Genomic DNA, 27,278 nt, shown 5'->3' on the forward strand with positions numbered 1-27,278 from the left:
GGCCATGATTATTTTCATCATTGTGTCAAGAGATATAGTACTTAAACACTTAAGTGTCTCTCCCGATCCCAGGCCCTGGCGGAGCTGTGCAGATCCAGGACAGCTAAGCCCTGGAGGAATACGCAGATTTAAAGAGGAGTCCGTAATTTGCTTTCTAATGATCATGATCTTTTCCTCAAAGAAGTTCATGAATTTATTACTGCTGAAGTGAAAGCCATCCTCTCTTGGGGAATGCTGCTTTTTAGTTAGCTTTGCAACAGTATCAAAAATAAATTTAGGATTGTTCTTATTTTCCTCAATTAAGTTGGAAAAGTAGGATGATCGAGCAGCAGTGAGGGCTCTTCGATACTGCACGGTACTGTCTTTCCAAGCTAGTCGGAAGACTTCCAGTTTGGTGTGGCGCCATTTTCGTTCCAATTTTCTGGAAGCTTGCTTCAGAGCTCGGGTATTTTCTGTATACCAGGGAGCTAGTTTCTTATGACAAATGTTTTTCGTTTTTAGGGGTGCAACTGCATCTAGGGTATTGCGCAAGGTTAAATTGAGTTCCTCAGTTAGGTGGTTAACTGATTTTTGTCCTCTGACGTCCTTGGGTAGACAGAAGGAGTCTGTAAGGGCATCAAGGAATTTTTGTGTTGTCTGAGAATTTATAGCACGACTTTCGATGCTCCTTGGTTGGAGTCTGAGCAGATTATTTGTTGCGATTTCAAACGTAATAAAATGGTGGTCCGATAGTCCAGGATTATGAGGAAAAACATTAAGATCTACAACATTTATTCCATGGGACAAAACTAGGTCCAGAGTATGACTGTGGCAGTGAGTAGGTCCAGAGACATGTTGGACAAAACCCACTGAGTCGATGATGGCTCCGAAAGCCTTTTGGAGTGGGTCTGTGGACTTTTCCATATGAATATTAAAATCACCAAAAATTAGAATATTATCTGCTATGACTACAAGGTCCGATAGGAATTCAGGGAACTCAGAGAGGAACGCTGTATATGGCCCAGGAGGCCTGTAAACAGTAGCTATAAAAAGTGATTGAGTAGGCTGCATAGATTTCATGACTAGAAGCTCAAAAGACGAAAACGTCATTTTCTTTTTTGTAAATTGAAATTTGCTATCGTAAATGTTAGCAACACCTCCGCCTTTGCGGGATGCACGGGGGATATGGTCACTAGTGTAACCAGGAGGTGAGGCCTCATTTAACACAGTAAATTCATCAGGCTTAAGCCATGTTTCAGTCAGGCCAATCACATCAAGATTGTGATCAGTGATTAGTTCATTGACTATAACTGCCTTTGAAGTGAGGGATCTAACATTAAGTAACCCTATTTTGAGATGTGAGGTATCACGATCTCTTTCAATAATGGCAGGAATGGAGGAGGTCTTTATCCTAATGAGATTGCTAAGGCGAACACCGCCATGTTTAGTTTTGCCCAACCTAGGTCGAGGCACAGACACAGTCTCAATGGGGATGGCTGAGCTGACTACACTGACTATGCTAGTGGCAGACTCCACTAAGCTGGCAGGTTGGCTAACAGCCTGCTGCCTGGCCTGCACCCTATTTCATTGTGGAGCTAGAGGAGTTAGAGCCCTGTCTATGTTGGTAGATAAGATGAGAGCACCCCTCCAGCTAGGATGGAGTCCGTCACTCCTCAGCAGGTCAGGCTTGGTCCTGTTTGTGGGTGAGTCCCAGAAAGAGGGCCAATTATCTACAAATTCTATCTTTTGGGAGGGGCAGAAAACAGTTTTCAACCAGCGATTGAGTTGTGAGACTGCTGTAGAGCTCGTCACTCCCCCTAACTGGGAGGGGGCCAGAGACAATTACTCGATGCCGACACATCTTTCTAGCTGATTTACACGCTGAAGCTATGTTACGCTTGGTGACCTCTGACTGTTTCATCCTAACATCGTTGGTGCCGACGTGGATAACAATATCTCTATACTCTCTACACTCGCCAGTTTTAGCTTTAGCCAGCACCATCTTCAGATTAGCCTTAACGTCGGTAGCCCTGCCCCCTGGTAAACAGTGTATGATCGCTGGGTGATTCGTTTTAAGTCTAATACTGCGGGTAATGGAGTCGCCAATGACTAGGGTTTTCAATTTGTCAGAGCTAATGGTGGGAGCCTTCGGCGTCTCAGACCCCGTAACGGGAGGAGTAGAGACAAGAGAAAACTCGGCCTCAGACTCCGACTCGCTACTTAATGGGGAAAACCGGTTGAAAGTTTCTGTCGGCTGAATGAGCGACACCAGTTGAGCATTCCTACAGCATTTCCCTCCAGAAGCCATGAGAAAGTTGTCCGGCTGCGGGGACTGTGCGGGGGGATTTATACTAACGTTACTATCTGTACTTACTGGTGGCACAGACGCTGTTTCATCCTTTCCTACACTGAAATTACCCTTGCCTAACGATTGCGTCTGAAGCTGGGCTTGCAGCACAGCTATCCTCGCCGTAAGGCGATCGTTCTCCTGTATATTATGAGTACAGCGACTGCAATTAAAAGACATCATGTTAATGTTACTACTTAGCTTCGGCTGTTGAAAGTGCTGACGAACCATGTCCAGATAAAGCGTCCGGAGTGAAAAAGTTGAATGAGGGAAAAAAGTTGTGATGGAAAAACTAAAAATATAAACGGTAATTAAAAAGAAAAAAAAACAAACGTAAAGTTGTCAGCTAGCAAAGTAAGGTTGGCAACAAAACGCACAGCAACACGTCTGCAAATTCAAGAGGAAGTGACGAAACAGAGTGACGAAACAGAAGGTCCCAGACACTTCCGCCCAAAAGAGTCTGGTGGACCTACGTGTCAAACTTGGCCTTCGTTAGCCATTACAGAGAGCCGTTCTAAACACCTGGCGCATGGGCTTAACCGGCTTAATATACCAACCAATCATCAATCAAATTTCAATCAAATGTATTTATACAGCCCTTTTTACATCAGCTGATGTCACAAAGTGCTGTACAGAAACCCAGCCTAAAACCCCAAACAGCAAGCAATGCACGTGTAGAAGCACGGTGGCTAGGAAAAACTCCCTAGAAAGGCCAGAACCTAGGAAGAAACCTAGAGAGGAACCAGGCTCTGAGGGGTGGCCATCCTCTTCTGGCTGTGCCGGGTGGAGATTATAACAGAACATGGCCAAGATGTTCAAACGTTCATAGATGACCAGCAGGGTCAGATAATAATAATCACAGTGGTTGTAGAGGGTGCAACAGGTCAGCACCTCAGGAGTAAATGTCAATTGGCTTTTCATAGCCGATCATTCAGAGTTAGATACAGCAGGTGCGGTAGAGAGAGAGTCCAAAACAGCAGGTCTGGGACAAGGTAGCACATCCAGTGAACGGGTCAGGGTTCCATAGCCACAGGCAGAACAGAAAAACTGGAACAGCAGCGTGACCAGGTGGACTGGGGACAGCAAGGAGTCATCAGGAATCATCTCCCACAACACCTTCCCCCTAACCCTCTCCCTAGCACACCACAAGCACAGAGCCACGCCTCGCAGTCGCTTGATTCGCAAAAATTAAATAATGACATATACTTTACTCAGCAGGTCACTCCTATATAATTCTATAGTCACTCCCAGTAAAGCCAACTTTGGTTGATATCCCAGGCTTATATGCACTGTGCGCAATAGCCTAGGGACGAGGTTACTGTGGCCCGGGTCGTGAGGGTGACTGGGCAAACTGAGCTGGGTCTAAGGCTAGCTGTAGCCCAGGATGTGGCATAGACTGGGCTGGCTGTCCTGGGTCTAGATGTAGCTGTGGCCCAGGTCGTGTAGGTGACTGGGCAGGCTGAGCTGGGTCTAGACCTGGTAGTGGCCCAATCGGTGAAGCTGGACGGACAGGCTGGATTGACTGGGACTCGGTTTGAGGAGCTGGAACCAGCTGTGTCAGTTCAACTTGGGAGGTTGTAGAGGGTCTCACCGGGGAGTGAGTTGGGCTGACTCCCGGTATCAGTGTTTCGGCTTGGTTGGGGCTTGTAGGCTCCAGGTGATGAAGGCTGCTATATTGCAGGATGTAGGAGGGCTATTGGTATGGGCTGCTAAAATAAGGTGTAGTTGTGGGGGTAGGGCACTCGTGCTGCATTGCCCATAACAACTGATAGTTCCTTCATCTGTTTGCTGATGCCCATAACACATGCCATCATACGAGTTGAATACTTATTAACATGTCTCCATACGAGTTGCATACCTAGGGCTCGATTCAATCCGAATCGCCAAAGTTCAGAGTTATAGCGAAGCTAATTTCGGATTTAGCACAGAGCTGCAGTGTTTACAGTGAATGCAGTCTCTGCTAATGTGGGAACATGACCTTTGCATTTCTATCGTACTGTAGCGAAGATCTTCAGTGCTACGGATTGAATCAAGCCCCTAGTTGCAGAGCAGGGTGACATTTTAAAGGTATTTGGCAGTTGTTATGATCGTTTCATATGTTAATTGTTATGTTGTTTTACCTATTTGCACTGCTGCCTACACCATTCCCCCTTGTGGGATAAATACGGTATTTAAAAAAAATGTTTAGTTACAGTAACACCTTTACAGTGCAGTACATTATTGGCAGTGGTGTAAAGTAAAAATACTTTAAAGTATCTGTACTTTAATTTATTTTCATTTTTGACTACTTTTACCTCACTACATTCCTAATGAAAATAATGTACTTTTTGCTCAATACACTTTCCCTGACACACACAAGTACTCGTTACATGTTGAATGCTTAGCAGGACTGGAAAATGGTCTAGTGCATGCACTTTTCAAGAGAACATCCCTGGTCATCTCTACTGCCTCTGATCTGGCGGACTCACTAAGCACAAATGCTTAATTTGTAAATTATGTCTGAGTGTTGGAGTCCCCTGGCTATCCGTAAATAAAAATAAATAAAATGGTGCTGTCTGGTTTGCTTAAAACAAGGGATTTGAAATTATTTATATGTTTACTTTTGATACTTAAGTATATTTAAAACAAAATACTTTTAGACTTTTACTCAAGTAGTATTTTACTGGGTGACTTTCACTTTTACTTGAGTTACTTTAATAGAAAATATCTTTACTTTATGACAATTGGGTGCTTTTTCCACCACTGATTATTGGGGAAAACAGTTGTTCTTACTGAAGCAAGCACATGAATTATCAGTCGATATAATGCATTCAGGGAAAATCGTGAAAAATTATTGTCAAATTCCTTGGGCATACGTGTTTTGTAAACTAATTTAATGCAATGGCCTATGCCAAATTGGGGAAATTAAAATACATCAGAAATGGAGAAAGGAACAAACTCATTCCACATTTGACACACACTCCTTGATCCTCTGCGTTTTCTAAATAATATAGACATTGCTTTCAAAACATTCAACAATATTACATTTTCAAAAAAAATTAAATGGTCAAATTCCCGAAAGTGTTTCTGAAAATGACTTGCCGATTAATATAGAGTAAACAGAAAGCTCTCGAGCCCAGATCAGCAGATTGACATGAGCCAGCAAGCCCGCCCTTACAACCGCCTGTGCGTACGTGTTGTTTCGCACAACCTCATCCTCTCTGGTAGACCTGCCTGTATGGATACATGCGCCGGGCTAAATCCATGCTCATCGCGCATGGTAATGTCGCGTTCGAGTGCTAGTCGGAACAAGAAAACTCGGACATTTCCGACTTTCTAACCGAACACAGCACGTGTATAACTACAACCAGCTAGAAAGTCGTACATTTCCGAGTTTCCTAGTTCCTACTAGGATATGAACAAATTATCAATGTCACGTGTCAGTTGAGCATAGGCTGCAGCCTGCTTTCGTGTTTGTGTTCTTTCAACCAACTGTATAGGTTTATTTACATCGAAGGAACGGCTGTGTGCGCACAAGTTAAAAACCTCTAGTGGGGATACTTAGATCTGATAATGTTTCTGCTCGATTCCGACTCACAGGTAGGGGAAAGGGGGATACCTAGGCAGTTGTCTTCCGCATTTATTAACCCAACCCGCCCTGTTTATGTGTTTTATAACATTGACATTATAGACTATTTAGCCTATAACTTTGGCATTGCAGGTTTATACAATGTATTTAATATTGCATTACTGTGTTATTTTTGTTGTTTAGTTAGAGTAAGGAAAGGTAGGCCATAATTATATAAAAATGGCATTTCCAAGTTTTCGACATGGTTTGTCATTTGCTGAATTATCTGTAGGCAAGGCTAACTCTAATTAGGCTATGTTTAGAAGGTGGCCATATTTTTGCTTCACAAATCACTCTGACATTATATGCATAGTCATCATATCTAGGCTATATGTTTATTTACAACGCAATTTATCACGCAATTCACGTTCATGTGACACCAACTGGTCCAAATGAAAAGGAAATAATTTTTTACGCACACGTTTCTGAATAACAGACTAGGCGCAGATGTAATATACTAGTAGCTAGCGTTAATCTATGTTATTCTTTGTTTCCTGTATTATGCAGCTGGACTGTATTAGTAACTTATTCGAAGGCGGAGATGCTGTCAACTCAAGCAATGTGTTGGGACAGTCCCCTGCACACTTGGCGGCATGCAGCGGACAAGCCTTTTGTTTGCTATGGCTACTGCAAACGGGAGCTGATGCCAATCAGCAGGTAGATTCACTTTCACTTGTCTGTCTATAGCAGGGATGGGCAACTTTGATGGGGATGGGGGCCGCAGTGGCTCGCGGGTCAGTATACTCTCAAACATACACACACATTCACCCAAGCCTTTTGGGGCTCTAAGATAAATTATTTGCCATGTGGCATATGCATTTTATGCAATTCTACTTATTTTGCCATAGGGTGGAGAGATGTTTGCAGTTTTTAATATGATATTTGAGTGAGAGTGAAATGGGGGCCCATGGTTGGCAATTCAACCATGATTACTACAAGTTTAAATAGCTGGCTAGACTGCTGATGCACAACCACATTTCAAAATGGCACTTTGTGTATTCTACAATTCTAACTCTCAAAAGTAAGTTGAGACCCTGACTGAGTGGGAGGGGGATTGGTCCACAGGCCAACAATACAATAAGATTGCCCAATGCTTTTGCATATATTTCTCTAAATAAAAGGCCAACATTACACATCAAATGTGAGCTTTCAATTGATATATCATTCTTCATCCCAAAATAGTTGCAAGATGTTACGTGACACTGCAGTAAAGTGTAGGCTAATATTTTGGACACAGTAACTGCAGTGTAACTTCAATAAGGGATCACAAACACATTGACCAGATCCATTGCTCAAGATCCAGAAAATTACAGAGGCAAAGCTCATTTTACAGGTTCTCATTTCAACTGATCCAAAACACCAGTCTTTATTTACTTGTTTCTCTTTACCCCAAATTATTTCATATTTGCTGAAGGACAACAATGGGGAGACGCCCATGCACAAAGCCGCCAAGGCCGGCAGTTTGGAATGCATCAGCGTACTCGTTGCCAGTGATGCCCAACTTGGGTGAGTGTCAACTTTCACACACGCTAAACAGTTGCATAGATGTTAATATATAATATTTACCAGATGCTTTTATCCAAAGCCAACTTAGTCATGCGTGCATACATTTTACATATGGGTGGTCCTCGGAATTGAACCCACAACCCTGACGTTATAAGCGCCATGCTCTACCAATTAAGCTGCGAAATACCTATTTTCGGACTGATGCTAATTTTGTAAATAAAATTCTACACACTGATGGCATTACCTGAGCTGAAGTTGGTTCAAATGAGTTTAAACCATTATATTTTGGCAACTGTTTCCATGCAGCCAGTTGATTTTACAATCTGTGACCTTTCCAATGTTTTTTCCTGAGCAGACTTTGCAACAACGAGGGCAGAACCGCTGAAGATTTGGCATGTTCATACGGATTCGAGGAGTGCGGACGATTCCTGAACACACTCCGAATGACGCGACTCCTGACGAGCAGCAGCACTCCTCTGATGCCTGCCGGGCCCGTAGCATGCCCGCTGACTGGCGCCCAGAGCAGTAAGGTAGCAGGACAGAAGAGGGCACTCATTGCCACCGGGGCCCAAGACCGAAAGAGGGCTCGAGACTGGTGATTTTAACAATGCACCTCTAGAATTCGAAAAGGAGGACAACGCTTTCTCAGCCAAGTCCAATACAGGACATGCATGACGAAGTCCCCACTAATGTGTCTGACACCAAACCTGTCTCTGTTCCTAACCACTTACTGGGGTGTGTCTGTGAGTCTCCTATGTATTTGTGTGCCAATGATTGGCAAGTATAATGTCAGTGGTTAACTTGGATATGAGCAGAATGCATCCTTCTCCTGCAGTGACAGAGGCAGACGTGTGTTGCGGAGATGGTTCGGAAAACTACGCTCATGTGATGAGTAACCTTGCTTTGAGAACTTAGGACTCTTGTTAGCTCCCGCTGCTATTGCCAAGACTTTGGTTCAGAGGGCTAAACACTGGGAGAATCTCAATTGCTTACTCCCCGCTTTTTCAATACCCATTGGAGAAGGTCAGAGGGGAAGGACTTCCGGCTCTCTCATCCAATGGGTTTTGAGAATGAGACGATGATGCGAGGTGTATGCAATTGAAATCTTTCCACTGTCTTGAGGTGTGCACGTGCTCAGCATAGGCTCCGGGCCTAGCCATCACAAGTAACAACCACTGTGTGCATTTCATGCTCAGATGCAATATGGGACCTTCTGATTCTGTGGACACCAGTTTCAGATGTACATATCAACTTTACACAGTCCTTTGTTTACAGTGTAAATCTTTTGAGGTACACTCCCCTATGTATTTATTGACAGTGAAGCTATATCTTTTAATTTGGCTCTATACTCCAGCATTTTGGATGCGAGATCATATTTTTGACCGTATAGAATGTCACCTTTTATTTGAGGGTATTTTCATACTGTTTTACTGTTTAGAAATTAAAGCAATTTAAGCATCTAGTCCCCCCATTTTGAAGGTGTCAATTAAAAAAAATATATTTACAATAGTGACTCCAATGACAATGCATTATTTACCGTTAATTTATATTGTGCACAATATACTGCAAATGCATCCAACAAGTCTGTAGTCACATGCTTGATGTAGTCATTGTGTGTTAGGAATATGGGACCAAAATCTAAACTTTTGACTACTATAATACACTATAAGTGAATTTGGCCAAATACTTATGACACCTTCAAAATGGGGGAACTAAATACATAAAGTGCTTTAATTTCTAAACGGTAAAATAGATATGTATGAAAATACCCTCAAATAAAAAGTGACATTCTGTACTATCTCAAATCCAAAATGCTGAGATTATGTAGGGGAGTGTGTATAGGTTTGACTAAATGAAATAAAAAGCAGACACTTCTTCATGAATGAGACACAATGGTGGCATGTTTATGTAAAAACAGAATACCGACTGTCATTACAGTCACAGATGAAAGCTGAAATAAAAAGTCATTCATTTCTTCACCTCAGATGTTTTGACATTTATTTTCAGATATTTGTTGTAATACTGTTGGACAGGTGCCTGTACACAACACACATTGAAACCTTCACACACTCATATGGTCTTTGGTCTCTGAGGCAAACAGAGGTTGTAGTAGGCGTTCTGGTCCCAAAACTCTGGGCCCTTCCATCCGCACCAGCCCTGGGGAAAGAAGACAACACCTCCATTTTGGGTTTTCTCACACAAAATGTCATAACATGTAGAGAAGGGCAAATAGATTGCAGTTTTTGAGAATATATACTGTAACAATTATACAGCGCTTCTAGATACTGAAGTTTATGACTAAATAAGTACATTTCCTCTAAGTTTGATTTACATAATTTTCTTCCACTTCCTGCATTTTGTTCAATACAACTTTTCCTATGGGTGTTCATTTGTCCCATCACCAAACATGTACAACTGCTTGTGGACATACACTAAAAGTATATGGGCACCCCCTTCAAATTAGTGGATTTGGCTATTTCAGCCACAACCGTTGCTGACAGGTATACAATTGAGCACACAGCCATGCAATCTCCATAGACAAACATTGGCAGTAGAATGGCCTTACTGAAGAGCTCAGACTTTCAGGATGACAGATTTCAAACAAGTCAGTTAATCACATTTCTGCCCTGCTAGAGCTGCCCTAAGTGCTGTGATTTTGAAGTGGAAACACCTAGGAGCAAGGCAACGCTACCTGCCCGAATGCATAGTGCCAACTGTAAAGTTTGGTGGACGAGGAATAATGGTCGGGCTGTTTTTCATGGTTCAGACTAGGCCCCTTAGTTCCAGTGAAGGGCAATCATAACGCATAACAGCATACAATGACATTCTAGATAATTCTGTGCTTCCACATTTGTGGCAACAGTTTGGGGAAGGCCCTTTCCTGTTTCAGCATGACAATGCCCCTGTGCACAAAGCGAGGTCCATACAGTAATGGTTTGTCGAGATTAGTGTGGAAGAACTTAACTGGCCTGCACAGAGCCCTGATCTCAACCCCATCAAACACCTTTGGGATGAATTGGACCAACTCCATATTAATGCCCATGATGTTGATATGAGATGTTCGACGAGCAGATGTCCACATACTTTTGGTCATGTAGTGTACATTTAAGTGGTAGTGTATCAGATGTTGATGAGAAAGATAGGCACACTCAGGATTGAAGTAACCAGCTGGATCTACACAAAAGATGAGGTCTGAAAACATCAGACAAACGTTCATTTTGGCTTGAACTTTCATTTTAATTAACTCGCCCTGGGACCAGGACCTGGATGTCTCAAGCGCCTCAACATAGGAGTGCTAATTTAGGATCAGTTTTGCCTTTTAGATCACAATTAATATGATTACATGGTCAGAGGGGATCTGATCCTACATCAGCACTCCTATTCTGAAACAGTTTATACATATTGCCCCAGGATTCCATGACACCATCCGGTACCTTGTCCGTGATGACTTGCAGGTCCTCGGCCCCGGTGTAATGTGGGTCCAGGATGAGGTAGCGGATCTGGCCCGTGGTCTCGCTCCACGCCACACCGAGGATAGTGTGTGCTAGGACACCCCCTCCTGGTGTGGAGCAAAATAGAAGGAAATTACAAATCTGCATAGATTAAATTAACAGATTAAATTTCAAGCAATGTTTGTAGTAACTTTGTTTAAGCTAGACAATGTGACTGCCTGTGCAATGCACACACAACCTAAAAACTGGAAGTATTTACGTGTGAGGGGAGTCGACCAAAATCTTTACCAAAAGCATTCAGCTATTTATTTGACCACAGAAATATAGATGCTGTTTATATGAAACTATGTATGACTGTGGTACTGTAGCAAGTACTCATCGGACAGGGCCCAGACCTTATCATTTGAACAGATCTGCAGTACAATCACTACAAGGAATTTGTGCATAATATTAGTCTCTCATCATTGTCTCTACATTGTCATAGTTTCAGTTTTCACTCACCAATCATAATAGGAGTTCCCTCAGAAAGGAAATGGTTGGCCAGTTCTCTGCCTTTGGAGGCCAGCTCAGACCCTTGGCTTTAGGACACATAAACGCACAACTAGATGTGAAAACTAAGCAAAAAAGTATGTAACATGGAACACAACTACCTGAAACATTCTGCATTGCCCTGACTGGTGAATTTACATGGACGCATACACGCACAAGCACACACATGCATCCATGCAGGCACATACGCACACACCTCATCTCATCTCACCTCACAAACATGATCTTGGAGGTGACCCCCAGCAACTGATCCAGCACAGCCGCGACTTCGATGGAGCCGATCCACTGGCGAGAGCCCAAAAAAGACACTTGCTTGTCTCCAACTTCCACCAGGGCCTGTAGGACAGCGATGGGGAGAAAATAACAATAATTAATTTGTATTTTAATCATTTAATTGTAAAGTGCTTTTCATATACACTCAAAAAAATAATGGTACTATTAGCTGACATGGCTATGAATTATAGAATCCTATTGACAGTAGTAAAAATGTGATTAAAAACAATGCATTTTATAATAGCCCCATCTACCAGTCAATGAGTTATAGGCCAACTTGTGGGAAAGGAGAAAGAGACTCCCATTGTAATCACCTATCAATTCTTATTTACTATGGACTCAGGCTCTACCTGCTGGCTCGAATTCACAGTCTCACATTATTGGAATATGTTCAATAGACAAGTTTAGAGCCACAGCTTTACCAAAGAGAGAGAGTTCTGTATAATAAGGGATAGTTTGCCCAAATCACATTGTAGACCTTACACCACCTATCCAACACTCAAAGGTCTCCATGAATGCATATGGGGTTCGAGGCTAAGGGTCAATTTGGGGTTGAGCAAGAGTCAAGGCTATAGTCCTACCTGTTGGATCTCCTTGTGGGAGGGCACAGCCCGCTCCACGTAGCCCTGCTGCTGGAACCAGGAGCAGATGGTCTGGAGGGAGCGGTAGGCACAACCCCAGCCGTTGTCGTCCACGCGGTCCTGCATATAGTGGTGGTAGCTATAGACCCCCTGGACCAAGTAAGGCTGGCACAAGGGAGAAACAGATAAGAGCATGTCATTGTGTGTGACACTGTGTGTGACAGTGTGTGTGTTTGCGCTGACCAACCTTGCCGTTCTCCAGGGCGGGGTGATTCAGGTGGACATGAGGGTTTCGGAGGTAGCCATCTTTGTAGGGCTCATCAGGAAAATGTAGAGCGTTGGCTCTTCTCAGATATGGCCGGTTGTCTGGCAGCTCAAACAGACTGTGCAGCTCCTACACACACATAAAACGGCAATATCAAATACATGTACACAACTTTATTTCTCTAATACTAGACAGTCACTCAGAGCATTTCAAAATAAGAAATATATAATATTTCACATAGTTATTTTACATTTTGCGAACACCTCATATCCTTTCAGATCTATACTGTAGGTAGCGTAGGTTCTCCAGCTCTGGGAGAACAACTGGATGTGCATGATTTTCTTCCAGCCCATCAATAACACACTTAATCAATAAATCATGGTCTTCAGTCTGGGCCAGATGATAGGCTGAATCAGGTATTACTTCAGGGCTGGAGGGAAAGCCTGCAAAAGCTCAATAGGACTGGGGTTGGAGAACCCTGGTCTAGGGGTACGGGCTAGGTGTCCATTTTGCCTCTTTGTAGAGATGAGATAAGTGGACAGCAATATTCCACATAGCCTGTCAAGGGAAATAGTGGAGCTACTACTTACTATACAGTGGAGGAAAAAGTAACCAATTGTCATACTTGAGTAAAAGTAAAGATACTTTAATAGAAAATGACTCAAGTAAAAGTCACCCAGTAAAATGCTACTTGAGTAAAAGTCTAAAAGTATTTGGTTTTAAATATATTTAAGTGTCAATGTAATTGCTAAAATATACTTAAGTATCAAAATTAAAGTAATTCCTTATATTAAGCAAACCAGTAGGCACAATTTTCTTGTATTTTTAAATATATGGATAGCCAAGGGCACACCAACACTCAGACATCATTTACAAAGGAAGCATTTGTGTTTAGTGAGTCCGCCAGATCAGAGGCAGTAGGGATGACCAGGGGTGCTCTCTTGATAAGTGTGTGAATTGGACCATTTTCTGTTTTGCTAAGCATTCAAAATGTAATGAGTACTTTTGGGTGTCAGGGAAAATGTGTGGAGTGCACTATTTTCTTTAGGAATGTAGTGAAGTAAAAGTTGTCAAAAATATAAATAGTAAAGTACAGATAACCCCCCCCAAAATATTTAAAGTATTTTACTTAAGTACTTTACACCACTGCTACCATATTGCTTAATACCTATCATAGCATTTCACATATACACAAGTGTAGAGTACTAGGAGTAGCATAGTAGGGGCTAGGCGTCCGTTTGGAATTCTTCCCTTGCCTTGCGTCGCGTCTCCAGCTGGCTGTCGGGCACACCCGCTGGGTAGACCACTGTCACCAGGCCCACAGGGGCAGGAAGGAGGAAGTGAAATGGCTGGGGAATAAGCAGGGCCGTCCCTTTCATGTGCCGCAGAGCCACCTTTTCCATGTCACCCAGCTGACTGCACAGCGCCCCCACTAGGGTCCCACAGACACTGCATGTACAACAGACAAAAAGATTTAGAGCCTGATTCAGTTGAACATTATGAGCTGGTTTCCAGGTTTAAACTTAAAAATATTTTTGGGTTAACTAAACAACCAAATTGTCCCTTGCGAATAAGGAATTTTGAATTGAGATCATATCAGGCTGAGTTTCTTTTGTTTCACCCTGTTTGTGGTTGTATTGTCTTGTGAACTAGCTACATCTCTGGTGGTTATTGATTGACTTATCTATCAGTTTACCTTAGCGTTCTGGTATTGGACATTTGATATAGTTTGACATAATAAAAATATGTACTCTATTCTCCTAAAGCCTGTGTCTAATTTCATTGAAATTGCGTGGAACCAAATCATGTTGTTTCCTTTAGAGTGATTGAGGATGACATACACAGAGATGCTCTCGCTGGAAAGGACACTGACCACGCAGTCCATGGGCAGAGTCGTTTGCAGGAGGTGGTGCTTCTTACTTCCTCTCAGGAGGGTGGGTGCCGAGTGGACGCCTGGCTCTGTCACCTCGGTCATCAGGGTCAGGTTTATGATACCCTGCAAGCAAGAAAGCAAGACAGCCAGACAGACAACAAAATACATATGAGGTACAGGAAAACTAAAAACCTCACCAAAAAATGATCTTGTCAATGACAAACAAGTGGCACAGTGGCATGAAAATGTGTGGTGAAGTGATTTACAGGAAGTAGTTCATGTCCGTAGACTATTTTTAAGGTATAAAAGCAGCACACTTACTGCTGTTGGATTCTTTAAGTCCTTTTTTGCAGACTTTTTTCTACTGCTTTCCTGGTCATCTGTCCTAAAACAGGATGAGGGTTTTTCCATTTACTTTGGTTTCTATTCCACAATGATCATGTGAGACACTAAACCTGCAATAACTTACAGTAATTGGCTGACATACAGATAGCAGGCAATTGATGCATTAAGTTGCCAAAATAAGTCGTAACTGGGCCTCCCGGGTGGCGCAGTGGTCTAGGGCACTGCATCGCAGTGCTAACTGCGCCACCAGAGTCTCTGGGTTCGCGCCCAGGCTCTGTCGCAGCCGGCCGCGACCGGGAGGTCCGTGGGGCGACGCACAATTGGCATAGCGTCGTCCGGGTTAGGGAGGGTTTGGCCGGTAGGGATATCCTTGTCTCATCGCGCTCCAGCGACTCCTGTGGCGGGCCGGGCGCAGTGCGCGCTAACCAAGGGGGCCAGGTACACGGTGTTTCCTCCGACACATTGGTGCGGCTGGCTTCCGGGTTGGAGGCGCGCTGTGTTAAGAAGCAGTGCGGCTTGGTTGGGTTGTGCTTCGGAGGACGCATGGCTTTCGACCTTCGTCTCTCCCGAGCCCGTACGGGAGTTGTAGCGATGAGACAAGATAGTAATTACTAGCGATTGGATACCACGAAAATTGGGGAGAAAATGGGATAAAAAATTTAAAATAAAAAATAAAATAAATAATGTCATAACTACTTGGTACCTTACTGTTACTAAGTAATAATATCTAATTACCATACTACCATGTAAGACAACACCAGGTAAATAATGGACTCTAAAACAACTTGACTTATAATCTACTTTCCCAGAACATGAGGGTCCAAATTGTGACGTATGATGACTTACTGGATCAACTGTTGGAGATCTTTACATGGTCTGTTCGGAGATATCTCTCCAGCTGTTGCATGTCCTCCTTTGTTAGGCCAAAGAAAAACTGGACTGCTAGAGAGACTGAGAACAAGCGATTCTGCTTTCACCTGGGATCCGAGGGCCTCGAAAGTCCTCGAGATGACCTTTTGTACGTGTGGTACTGTAAAGACACAAGAGACACAATCAATATGACCATTAACAGAGATACCAGATTTCCTTGCAATCAATGGTGAATGTGTATAAAGATACAGATAAGACATCATACATACTTCACAAAACATGAAGTAGTACTCATATTTTAAAACACAAAGGTTTCAAAAGATACCAACACTAACTGACTGGTTATAGGCTAGTGTCCTATAGGAGGCCTCCTGCTTCATGTAGTATTTAGATTTGAATAACAAACGTACTTGTTGATACCAAATCAGTGTTTTCCACAAGCACATGGAGTAGCCAGCCAAATAGAAAACAAGCTTTGCAGAGCTGCAAAGAAAAAGCCATATCTCAGACTGGCCAATAAAAATAAATTAAGATGGTTAAAAGAACACAGACACTGGACAGAGGAACTCCCACAGCATCCCGGAGTCGCCTCATCACTGTTGACGTTGAGACTGGTGTTTTGCGGGTACTATTTAATGAAGCTGCCAGTTGAGGACTTGTGAGGCATCTGCTTCTCAAACTAGACACTCTAATGTACTTGTCAGCTTGCTCAGTTGTGCACAGAGGCCTCCCACTCCTCTTTCTATTCTGGTTAGAGCAAGTTTTGCGCAGTTCTGTGAAGGGAGTAGTACACAGTGTTGTATCAGATCTTCAGTTTCTTGGCAATTTCTCACATGGAATAGCCTTCATTTCTCAGAACAAGAATAGACTGACGAGTTTCAGAAGAAAGTTATTTGTTTCTGGCCATTTTGAGCCTGCAATCAAACCCACAAATGCTGAAGCTCCAGATACTCAACTAGTCTAAAGGCCAGTTTTATTGCTTCTTTAATCAGGACAACAGTTTTCAGCTTTGCTAACATAATTGAAAAAGGGTTTTTCTAATGATCAATTAGCCTTTTAAAATGATACACTTGGATTTAGCTAACACAACGTGCCATTGGAACACAGGAGTGATGGTTGCTGATAATGGGCCTCTGTACGCCTTTGTAGATATTCCATTAAAAATCAGCCTTTTCCAGCAACAAAAGTAATTTACAACATTAACAATGTCCACAATTCTGATCAATTTGATGTTATTTTAATGGAATTTTTTGTGTGCTTTTCTTTCAAAAACAAGGACATTTCTAAGTGACCCCAAACTTTTGAACGATAGTGGGTGTGTTTGTGTATGTATGTATGTATGTATGTATGTATGTATGTATGTATGTATGTATGTATGTATGTATGTATGTATGTATGTATGTATGTATGTATATACAGTTGATGTCAGAAGTTTACATACACTTAGGTTGGAGTCATTAAAACTCGTTTTACAACCACTCCACAAATTTCTTGTTAACAAACTATAGTTTTGGCAAGTCGGTTATGACATCTACTTTGTGCATGACACAGGTAATTTTTCCAACAATTGTTGACTTATAATTCACTGTATCACAATTCCAGTGGCTCAGAAGTTTACATACACTAAGTTCACTGTGCCTATAAACAGCTTGGAGAATTCCAGAAAATTATGTCATGGCTTTAGAAGCTTCTGATTGGCTAATTGACATAATTTGAGTCAATTGGAGGTGTACCTGTGGATGTATTTCAAGGCCTACCTTCAAACTCAGTGCCTCTTTGCTTGACATCATGGGAAAATCAAAAGAAATCAGCCAAGACCTCAGAAAAAAATTGTAGACCTCCACAAGTCTGGTTCAATCCTTAGGAGCAATTTCCAAACGCCTGAAGGTACCATGTTCATCTGTACAAACAATAGTACGCAAGTATAAACACCATGGGGCCACGCAGCCGTCATACCGCTCAGGAATGAGACGCATTCTGTCTCCTAGAGATGAACGTACTTTGGTGCAAAAAGTGCAAATCAATCCCAGAACAACAGCAAAGGACCTTGTGAAGATGCTGGAGGAAACGGGTACAAAAGTATCTATATCCACAGTAAAACGAGTCCTAAATCGACATAACCTGAAAGGCCGCTCAGCAAGGAAGAAGCCACTGCTCCAAAACCGACATAAAAAAGCCAGACTACGGTTTGCAACTGCACATGGGGACAAAGATCGTATTTTTTGGAGAAATATCCTCTGGTCTGATGAAACAAAAATATAACTGTTTGGCCATAATGACCATCGTTATGTTTGGAGGAAAAAGGGGTAGGCTTGCAAGCCGAAGAACACCATCCCAACCGTGAAGCACGGGGGTGGCAGCATCATGTTGTGGGGGTGCTTTGCTGCAGGAGGGACTGGTGCACTTCACAAAATAGTTGGCATCATGAGGGAGGAAAATTAGGTGGATATATTGAAGTAACATCTCAAGACATCAGTCAGGAAGTTAAAGCTTGGTCGCAAATGGGGTCTTCAAATGGACAATGACCCTAAGCATACTTCAAAAGTTGTGGCAAAATGGCTTAAGGATAACAAAATCAAGGTATTAGAGTGGCCATCACAAAGCCCTGACCTTAATCCCATGGAAAATGTGTGGACAGAACTGAAAAAGTGTGTGAGAGCAAGGATGCCTACAAACCTGACTCAGTTACACCAGCTCTGTCAGGAGGAATGGGCCAAAATTCACCCAACTTATTGTGGGAAGCTTGTGGAAGGCTACCCGAAACATTTGACCCAAGTAAAACAATTTAAAGGCAGTGCTACCAAATACTAATTGAGTGTATGTAAACTTCTGACCCACTGGGAATGTGATGAATGAAATAAAAGCTGAAATACATCATTCTCTACTATTATTCTGACATTTCACATTCCTAAAATAAAGTTGTGATCCTAACTGACCTAAGACCGGGAATTCTTACTAGGATTAAATGTCAGGAATTGTGAAAAACTGAGTTGAAATGTATTTGGCTAAGGTGTATTTAAACTTCCGACTTCAACTGTGTAAGTCTTTGCTTGGTAAAGCCCCGCTTTATCTCAGCTCACTGGTCACCATAACAACACCCACCCGTAGCACGCGCTCCAGCAGGTATATCTCACTGGTCATCCCCAAAACCAACACCTCCCTCGGCCCCCTTTCCTTCCAGTTCTCTGCTGCCAATGACTGGAACGAATTGCAAAAATCGCTGAAGCTGGAGACTTATACCACCCTCACTAACTTTAAGCATCAGCTATCTGAGCAGCTCACCGATCGCTGCAGCTGTACACAGCCCATCTGTAAATAGCCCATCAAACTACCTACCTCATCCCCATATTGTTTTTATTTACTTTTTTTGCGCACCAGTATTTCTACTTGCACATCTATCACTCCAGTGTTAATTTGCTAAATTGTAATTACTTTGCTACTATGGCCTATTTATTGCCTTACCTCCTTACTCCATTTGCACACACTGTATATAGATTTTTCTATTGTTATTGACTGTACTTTTGTTTATCCCATGTCTAACTCTGTGATGTTGTTTTTTGTCGCACTGCTTTGCTTTATCTTGGCCAGGTCGCAGTTGTAAATGAGAACTTGTTTTCAACTGGCCTACCTGGTTAAATAAAGGTGAAATAAAAATTATAAAAAGTATAAATCAGCTATATAGCCGACAGTATGCGCTAGTGGAAAACATGAACGTTAGAACTACCATTTCTGACTTTTACACTTGAGTTTAATGAGATACCCATTAGTTCAGGGCTAATGTTTCTGGATTCTCTCGCTCTCACACACACACACACACACACACACACACACACACACACACACACACACACACACACACACACTTTACGAGCATAACCAACAGAGGAAATGTAAATCACAGGCAGAATTCCCTCTACAGTACATACCATCTGTGCTGTCCAACTGGCACTTGAACTCCAGAGACCCTCTCAAGCGTAAGATGATGTTTCCGACAACCTACATAATGATAAAGTCAGAAAGTTAAAGCTGAATCTGTATAATTTCCAGAAGCTCATTGGTCATTTGTAAGCATTAAATAGTATAGCCTATTAATGTTTTGGGGGGAGATGACGTATGAATACTTCAATTAATGGGATAGTATAACTGCCTACTGTTATCATGACCACACAGGATTTAGCCATTAGGCCTACTCCATTGTTTATGTTTAAGTTGTTGTTATTTGACAATTTCACATGACCATATCTGTATGAAATATAATTGTAGTATGCCCAGACATTTTCATAGTGATGTAGAATACATGAGACTGGCGGAATCACTGATTTATGAACATATTATGATCAATAATTGTAATATTTCCTCTTTAAACATGTAAAATGGATATGTACACTACCGTTCAAAAGTTTAGGGTCACTTAGAAATGTCCTTGTTTTTGAATGAAAGGCACATTTTTTGTCCATTAAAATAACATCTAATTGATCAGAAATACAGTGTAGACATTGTTCATGAGGTGAATGACTATTGTAGCTGGAAACGGCAGATTTTTTCTACATAGACGTACAGAGGCCCATTATCAGCAACCATCACTCCTGTTTTCCAATGGCACGTTGTGTTAGCTAATCCAAGTTTATCATTTTAAAAGGCGATCATTAGAAAAATTGATCATTAGAAAAACCCTTTTGCAATTATGTTAGCAAAGCTGAAACGGTTGTCCTGATTAAAGAAGCAATAAAACTGGCCTTCTTTAGACTAGTTGAGTATCTGGAGCTTCAGCAGTTGTGGGTTCGATTACAGGCTCAAAATGGCCAGAAACAAAGACCTTTCTTCTGAAACTTGTCAGTCGATTCTTGTTCTGAGAAATGAAGGCTATTCCATGCGAGAAATTGCCAAGAAACTAAAGATCTCGTACAACGCTGTGCACTACTCCCTTCACAGAACAGAGCAAACTTGCTCTAACCAGAATAGAAAGAGGAGTGGGAGGCCCCGGTGCACAACTGAGCAAGAGGACAAGTACAGTAGAGTGTCTAGTTTGAGAAACAGATGCCTCACAAGTCCTCAACTGGCAGCTTCATTAAATAGTACCCGCAAAACTCCAACGTCAACAGTGAAGAGGCGACTCCGGGATGCTGACCTTCTAGGCAGAGTTGCAAAGAAAGAACCATATCTCAGACTGGCCAATAAAAAGAAAAGATTAGGATGGGCAAAAGAACACAGACACTGGACAGAGGAACTCTGCCTAGAATGCCATGGTGCAGGTGGTTACCTCCCGGTGCCATCTCTGGCTGGCCCAATCCAGTTGCCTTGTGCTAAGGGACGACAGCGGGAAGGGACACAGCGTGCGGTGAAGCAACAGCCTGTTCTTCCCATACTGGTCTTCCCCAGTTTTTGCAGAGGTACTGGGTCATTTATCCCTCACTGAGTTCTTATTCCTCCAAGGGGATCATGACATAAGCTCTCCCAGGGCGTCGGACCCCTGCTCCGTGGGCTTGTTGGCTTGGTTGAGCTTAAGGCTTCCCTTTGTGAGAGGTGTGATGGTGTCAACCGCCACCGCCATAGGGACGTGCCTGGGAGACCCAGGTGCTCGGGGTGCAAGAAGAGAGGTGGGCCCTGGCAGGACTCCTGACACACCCTTTCCTGGCCTCGGCGCTTCTCCAGGTCTCAAAGGGCAAAGTGGAAGGAAGGTGTGTCATCCCCCTGGGTGTTGTCCACAATGCTCGAGGGGTACCAACTCCAATTCCGATGCCAGCCCCCGTCCTTCAGGGGCCTTCGTGTCACCACAGTGGCCAACCCCCTGACTTTGGTTTTGTCCTTTTTTGTTTGTTTATTTTTGTACATCCCCAGGTGATGCAGCACCTGTGGCTGGAGATCTCCTCACTCCTGGACAAGGGTGCCATCCGCACGATCGAGACATCAGAACGACTAGGTAGGTTCTACTCCACTTACTTTGGGGTTGCAAAAAGAGACGGAGGGTTTCGACCGATTCTGAACCTCCGCAACCTCAATGGGTACTTGAAGGTACTGAGGTTCCACATGCTGACCCCAGCCGCGTGTTGCAGGCCATGTCTAGAGACCAGTGGTTTGTGGAGCTGGACCTGAGGGATGCGTACTTCCATGTTCCTGTTCACCCAGCTGATTAGCAGTACCTCTGATTCACTTTCGAAGAGACGGCTTACGAATTCATGGTTCTTCCCTTCGGCCTCTCCTTGGCAACCCGCACTTTCACAAAGTGCATGGACGCTGTCCTGGCACCTCTCACGTCCCGAGGATTGTTGATCCTGCATTACTTGGACGGTTGGCTGATTTGTGCCCCGACCAGGACCCAGGTCCTGTCAGACAGAGACATGCTCCTGACCCACATCGGTGGGCTGGGCATTACTGTAGATGACAAGAAGAGTCATCTGACGCCCACCCAGAGGGTGGCCTTCATTGGCATGGAACTGGACTCAGTCCTTATGAGAGCACGCCTGCCTACCAGAAGGGTTCAGGCGATCTTATCTTGCCTCAACCACTGCCAACGCCTGTTGGGCTTGCTGACAGCGGCCTCGTTGCAGATTCCCCTGGCCCTGCTCCATCTCCGGCCTCTTCAACGGTGGTTCAACTCCCACTGGCTGCAAAGCGCCACCGTCACCGCCAGCTGCAGGTTACCGCACAGGGCCTCAGGGCATTGTTGAGGTGGCGCTGTCACTCTTTTCTCTCAGGTTGGGTGGAGATGCTGAGGATGTGCCGCCGGGAGCTGGTCAGCACAGACACCTCCCAGATCGGCTGGGTCGGTGTGAGCAAGGGCAGTTTAGACAGCGGCTGTTGGCTACCCCCTTGGAGCGGCAGGCACATCAATACAGTAGAGCTTTGAGCTGTACTGCTGGCCCTGCGGTCTTTCCTTCCACATCTGAAAGGAAGACATGTCCTGGTGAGAACGAACAACACCACAGTGTTGGCTTACATCAACCATCAGGGTGGACTGAGGTCCCACCGCCTCAATCTTATAGCACGGGAGCTCCTTCTTTGGGCTCAGGGCTGTCTAGCGTACCTGACCTCCTGAGTGTGGCAGCGGATATGCTCTCGAGGAAGGGTCCGTCACCTTGGGACTGGAGCCTACATCCCCAGGTGATGCAGCACCTGTGGGACAAGTTTGGGAGGGCGCAGGTGGACCTGTTTGCCTCCCTGGACAATGCACACTGCCCCTTGTGGTACTCCATGTCGGCGCCACCAGGGACTCCAGGCTTGGATGCTCTGGCTCACGATTGGACAGGGCTGGAGCTTTACGCATTCCCCCTTTTCCAGGCTGTGCTGGACAGGACCAGGATGGCAGAGCATCGTCTGCTTCTGGTGGCACATACTGGCCCAGACGACCCTGGTTCAGCCTTCAGTCTCTGTTGTCTGGGACATCTTGGCAACTTCCCCCGAGACCTGACTTGCTGTCTCACGCGGGGGGAACTCTGCGGCATCCGAGGCCGCATCTCCTCAGTCTGTGGACTTGGCCACTGAACAGCACCAATGATCCATTTTAGGACTACAGGAGGGTGTAATGAACACCATGCAGAGCGCAAGGGTGCCGGCTACAACCGCGGCATACCAGTTGCACTGGCGGTTGTTCTGCTCTTGGTGCACTGGTATTGAGGTTGTGCCCAAGTCATGTGGGGTGCAGTATGTCCTCAAATACCTGCAGTCTCGCTTGGATGAGGGCTTGGCAGCCTCTACATTGAGAGGGTATTTGGCCGCTATATCTGCTTGCCATGTGGGGTGGATAGACAGGCCAGTGGGGCGCCATCCCTTGGTCTCCAGGTTTATGAAGGGGGTTCGTCGCCTGCGTCCAGCTAGGACCCGCTCACTGGCGAGCTGGGATCTGGATGTGGTCTTGGCAGCTTTGGCAAAGCAACCTTTAAAACCGTTGGAGTCTGCCTCCCTGAAACACTTCTCTATGAAGGTGGCTTTGTTTTAGAGGGTGGATGAGCTCCATGCTCTTTCGGTAAGTTCTGAGTGCTACCGGGTGGACCCTGGGGGGAGGAGTATATCTCTCCACCGCAACCCTTCATTCCTCCCGAAGGTTCTGTCAGAGAGGCATGTAAAAATCCCTTTTATCCTGTCTGCTTACGACCCCCGGCAGTGGTGGCCCTGTGAGGGCACTGGCTGCCTATGTGGAGGGAACACGGTCAGTAAGAACAGACCAGCTCTTTGTCTGCTATGGTGAGAGAGTCCTGGGGCTGGGCTATCAAAGCAGAGGCTCTCTCACTGGATAGTGGACACAATTACGACAGCATACCGCCTGGCTGGCATGCCAGTGCTGGGATCTGTGGTGGCACATTCAACACGAGGTGTGGCTGCATCCTGGGCTCTATTGAGAGGAGTGCCCCTCGCTGAGATCTGTGCTACAGCCAGCTGGGCTTCCTCTTGCACTTTTGCTCGGGAACTATTGGGTAAATGTGGCACCTCCATCTGCGGTTGGTTCAGAGGTCCTGGGCGTCTCCTCCCCTTCCGGGGACTGTGCCGGGACCCCCTTCCACATTGACGGCCCCTGCATCATGGTCCCGCGCTGGAACTTCGCCGCTGGCTGGCCAGGTCCCTATAGCACCAGCTAATCTGGTACGTGTATACCAATATATTGGAGTGATCCAATATAGTGAAACATAAAGGTTATGTATGCAACCACGGTTATGTGAGCTATATGGATCACTCCAATCCTCTACGGTGCTAGAGGTGCCTCCAAAATTATGTAGAGAACGTGTTGCGGCCATGGGGTCTATATATATATATAGGAGCGGACCACCAGCCGTGACACAGGTGTACACAGGAGTAAATCTGTAAATCCTCACCTCGGATGTATCCCTCCGCTGCAGATTGATACCAATATATTGGAGTGATCCATATAGCTCACATAACCGTGGTTACATACGAAACCTTCATTTTCAGCTGTGCTAACATAATTACAAAATGGTTTTCTAATGATCAATTAGCCTTTTAAAATGATAAACTTGGATTAGCTAACACAACGTGCCATTGGAAAACTGGAGTGACGGTTTCTGATAATGGGCCTCCTGTACGCCTATGTAGATATTCCATTAAAAATCAGTCGTTTCCAGCTACAAAAGTCATTTACAACATCAACAATGTTTACACTGTATTTCTGAACAATTAGATGTTATTTTAATGGACACCATTTTTTGCTTTTCTTTCAAAAACAAGGACATTTCTAAGTGACCCCAAACTTTTGAATGGTAGTGTACATGTGAATAGTCAATGATGTGAGCTGATTAAAATAATATACAGTGTTATCCTAGTAGCTGTTTTCATTATGAAGAATATAAACCTGCCCTGTACATTCCATTACAATGTATACTGAACAAAAATATAAAAACGCAACATGCAACAATTTCAACGTTTTTACTGAGTTACAGTTCATATATGGAAATCAGTCAATTTAGATAAATTCATTAGGCCTTAATCTATGGATTTCACATGATGGGCAGGGGCGCAGCAATGGGTGGGCTGGGAGGGCAGGGGCGCAGCAATGGGTGGGCTGGGAGGGCATAGGCCCACCCACTTGGGAGCCAGGCCCAGCCAATCAGAATTAGTTTTTCCCCACAAAGAGGGCTTTATTGCAGACATAAATACACCTCAGTTTCATCAGCTGTCTGGGTGGCTGGTCTCAGACGATCCCGCAAGTGAAGAAGCCTGGATGTGGAGGTCCTGGGCTGGCGTGGTTACACATGGTCTGCGGTTGCGAGGCAGGTTGAACGTACTGCAAAATTCTCTAAAACGCTCTTTGGAGGCAGTTTATGGTAGAGAAATTAACATTCAATTCTCTGGCAACAGTTCTGGTGGACATTCCTGCAGTCAGCATGCCAATTGCACGCTCCCGCAAAACTTGAGATATCTGTGGCATTATGTTGTGTGACAAAACTGCATATTTTAGATTGGCCTTTTATTGTCCCCAGCACAAGGTGCAGCTGTGTAATGATCATGCTGTTTAATCAGCTTATTGATATGCCACTCCTGTCAGCTGGATGGATTACCTTGGAAAATAATAAATGCTCACTAAAAGGGATGTAAACAAATGTGTACACAACATTTGAGAGAAATAAGCTTTTTGTGGGTATGGAACATTTCGGGGATCTTTTATTTCAGCTCATGAAACATGGGACCAACACTTTACATGTTGCGTTTATATTTTTGTTCAGTATAGTCAAATCTAGTGTTGGCCTGTTAAAGCAAATTATATTACTGCTATGGCCCCATAGTAAGAAAACATCTTAATTTAGAGTAACTACGTGTAATGGTTTGCTGCTCTCATCATCACGTGAAAACTTATCCTATGGAATTTTACAAGTTTCTAGTCCTGTTTTATGAAAACAGTTTATAGAATAACATAGTATATAATGTTAATCAGTTCACATACATGACTATTCACATGTACCATATCAATTTTACATGTTTGAAGATGACATATTGACATTATTGATCAGAAATCAGCAATTCAGACAGCTTTATGGCCACATTCTTACCACAATTATGTGAATAATTTAACATATTCATATATCTGGCACACCTGGCTCATGTGGTTGTGTATTCTACATCACTATAAACATTTTTATATATTTTTGGGCATACTACAATTATATTTCATACAGGTATGGTCATGTGAAATTGTCCAATAAGACCCCATTGAGTTGTTTGGTGGTCATATTGGAAAAAGGCTTCTGTGGGTTTAATGCATGCATTCTGTTTTGACCCTGTATCTACACATATCTACACATACCTTTTTCTAGCTTTGCGTGTGCAATTTGGTGCCTCTATTACCAAAGTTACAATCCAAAAACAGCTGTCCCATTACATGGAATTATATGGTTAAGCTTCCAACATTCTAATGTAAATGGAACAATATGGCCAATTTTCTTTTAGAATAGTTGTAGCTGTTCGTTTCAAATGTGGTTATATTATATATAATTTGAAAGGTAATTTCATGACCTTTCATAACTAGTTGTTAAACAAAGTAAAACATGCATCCGGGCTTCCTTTTTAAAGCCATTTGTACAGGTAATTCTTATGTACCCTAGAGGTCAAAGTTATGTTGAACTGAACTTTCCGAAAATGTGTTTGATGGATAACGTTAGCTGTGAATCTAAGCTTTCCGAGCAATAACTTGTTGTATACTGACATGGTTTGTCATAGGGTCAAATCCATATGGGAAAGCTAACACTGCTGCACCGTTCACATGTTTTCCAACAAATCACTATGAGACATCGTTGGCCCACATTTGGGGATCTGGCTCATGGACTTAATCAGAGACTTTGTCAGAAAATACGCGGTCTCCTTATGGAAAAAGCTTCAACTATGTAGCTACCGCGTTAGCTAGCTAGCCACCACTGACTGAACGTATCGTATGCTCGCTAACTGGCTACTTTCATGTTTTGGTGTGATCGGATGCGTGGCAAGCAAAACATTAGCAAATGTAAACATGGCAAACATATGCACAATCCTTTCATGTAACACTTACCATTCTGCAAGCTTAAAATACGATAAAATGTAATGATTTATTCGTTATGTAGACCCTCCAAAACGGAAGTCAGACATGTTTGTTTTCATGTGACGCGCATCATTTGGCCCAATCAATGACATCTTCGAGGAAGATAACTCCGC

The 27,278-nt window shown here is 43.7% G+C and overlaps 2 protein-coding genes across 2 annotated transcripts; one reads left to right on the top strand and one right to left on the bottom strand.

Moving 5' to 3' along the window:
* The first annotated feature begins 5,772 nt into the window (after positions 1 to 5,772).
* Positions 5,773 to 9,103, top strand: ankrd37 (ankyrin repeat domain 37). Its single transcript, XM_038999877.1, has 4 exons — positions 5,773 to 5,905; positions 6,441 to 6,590; positions 7,348 to 7,439; positions 7,795 to 9,103. Exons 1-4 carry the CDS (start codon positions 5,879 to 5,881, stop codon positions 8,036 to 8,038), a joined length of 513 nt encoding a protein of 170 aa, XP_038855805.1. The 5' UTR covers positions 5,773 to 5,878; the 3' UTR covers positions 8,039 to 9,103.
* A 208-nt stretch (positions 9,104 to 9,311) lies between these two features.
* Positions 9,312 to 27,236, bottom strand: ufsp2 (ufm1-specific peptidase 2). The gene is made up of 12 exons (XM_038998827.1): positions 27,136 to 27,236; positions 19,574 to 19,643; positions 15,624 to 15,807; positions 14,754 to 14,817; positions 14,401 to 14,555; positions 13,816 to 14,008; positions 12,542 to 12,688; positions 12,295 to 12,459; positions 11,652 to 11,776; positions 11,393 to 11,469; positions 10,874 to 10,998; positions 9,312 to 9,596 (listed from the first exon to the last, which is right to left on the bottom strand). Exons 1-12 carry the CDS (start codon positions 27,136 to 27,138, stop codon positions 9,510 to 9,512), a joined length of 1,395 nt encoding a protein of 464 aa, XP_038854755.1. The 5' UTR covers positions 27,139 to 27,236; the 3' UTR covers positions 9,312 to 9,509.
* Positions 27,237 to 27,278: the final 42 nt, after the last annotated feature.

The sequence above is a fragment of the Salvelinus namaycush genome, chromosome 8 (assembly GCF_016432855.1).
Source record: "Salvelinus namaycush isolate Seneca chromosome 8, SaNama_1.0, whole genome shotgun sequence".
Lineage (NCBI taxonomy): Eukaryota > Metazoa > Chordata > Actinopteri > Salmoniformes > Salmonidae > Salvelinus > Salvelinus namaycush.